The 1747-nt window shown below is 40.8% G+C and overlaps 1 protein-coding gene across 1 annotated transcript; it reads right to left on the reverse strand.

Annotated features, from left to right (window-relative positions):
• Nucleotides 1-215: 215 nt before the first annotated feature.
• LOC141388167 (uncharacterized) lies at nt 216-1058 on the reverse strand. The gene has a single exon (XM_073958199.1). It carries the CDS (start codon nt 1056-1058, stop codon nt 216-218), a length of 843 nt encoding a protein of 280 aa, XP_073814300.1.
• Nucleotides 1059-1747: the final 689 nt, after the last annotated feature.

A 1747-nucleotide genomic window follows, 5' to 3' on the forward strand; every position in this document is an offset into this window, starting at 1 on the left:
CCCAAAGGTAACCGTTTGTAAACAGTAATCCTGAATTTTTTCTACTGAAGAAGTGCGAAACAGAATTCTTTGGAATTGTTGGTCTTCTTCGCAGACAAGAATCTGGCGATACATTTTTTGAATATCGCCATTGAAAACGTATTTAAATAATCTCCATCGTAGTATCACGTTCATAAGATCGTTTTGCAAAGTTGGGCCAGTGTGAAGCATATCGTTTAATGAGAATCCACTTGATGTTTTCTTTGATGCGTTAAAAACGACTCTCTCTCTTTGGTGGTAGTTCTTTCTGGCTTGACGACAGCGTGATGAGGAAGGTAGAATGACCCAAAATGGGAATCTTGAACAATTTCTAAACTGGATGTTGGTTTCATGTGATCCAGAAGCAAATATTCGGACAATACTTTGTTATACTCAGACGCCAGTTCGTAATTCTTTTCTAGGGTTTTTTCCAGGTTCAGAAATTGACCCATGGCGGCTCGTCTGGAAGCCCCAAGATACTGATCGGGAGTTAAATCCTGGCGAAAAGGCAACTTAACTATATATCTGCCATCTGAACTTCGTTTTACATTTCTTTTGTAGTGTTCCTCACACCAAATGTCAGTCACAGACATGGACTTTTGATCGGGTACGTTTTCTATTTCCCAGAACCTTTTCAAATCTTCGTTTAGTGGGTCAACAGTGACCGTCCAAGAGGCGAATGAGAGTACACAATTTGGTGTGGGTTTACCACTAATGATCCAGCCCAATTCTGTATCTTGAGCCATAAGATCCCCGCATATCTGCTTGTGCAATCCTGGCTTTATTATTGTTGGTAGAATATCACTGCCGATTAGCAAGTCGATGGGCGCCGGGTTAAAGAAGCTTGGATCTGCTAGGTCTAAGTTCTTCAAGTAGGAGAAGTCATGTATTGCTGTAGGAGCGGTGGGCATTAAATGGTTAAGATTTGAAATGACTATGGCATTTGTCCTAATTTTGAAGTCCGACTTCTTCGATTTTAATGTAAGTAGACAGATTTTTGATGCATTTTCGAGAATTGTACCACCCAGACCAGAAATCATTGTACAAGTTTTTTTGTGGGAATTTGCAATCGGTTGACGATACGATGCGAAATAAAGGACTCTTGTGAACCTTGATCAATGAACGCTCTAATAGGAAACAATATTCCATGGTGTTCAAGATCCAACAAAGCTGTAGGCAGAACGGTTCTTTCACCCGATTGTGAAAAATGGTTTTGAACATGGATGGAATTGGAGTAAGCGGCAGCTGATGTGGATGGCTGTTCGTCATTAAAAGTTTCGACATGGTAAGACTGAGAAGCGGATTTAGGCATTTGCCAGGTTGGTTTGGGTCGTTGACCCGCGGGCTTGGTATATGAGACACCCTCATCAGGGTGTAACATTGTGTGATGCGGTTGCTTACATGTTTGGCATACATGTTTGCTCTTGCACTTCTTTACGAGATGTCCATACGACAAGCAATTCTCACAGATTTTATTTTCGGAAATGAACTTCTTTTTTTCGGAAAGTGACCATGAGCGAAATACTGAGCAAGTTCGTACAGAATGGTCTTGTCGACATACCTTACAGGATTTATGGGAAGTGTCAGTATATGCATTGTACGTGTGAACTCTGTTTGCAGAGGAATTATTGGTAGGTTTTTTCATATCGTAAATGGACTCAATCATATTAAGGCGTTTGGATATGAATTCGTCCAACTGATCCCAAGATGGCATTTCTTTGTGGTTAGA

The sequence above is a fragment of the Musca autumnalis genome, unplaced genomic scaffold (assembly GCF_047663935.1).
Source record: "Musca autumnalis isolate F117 unplaced genomic scaffold, ASM4766393v1 scaffold_65, whole genome shotgun sequence".
Classification (NCBI taxonomy): Eukaryota; Metazoa; Arthropoda; class Insecta; order Diptera; family Muscidae; genus Musca; species Musca autumnalis.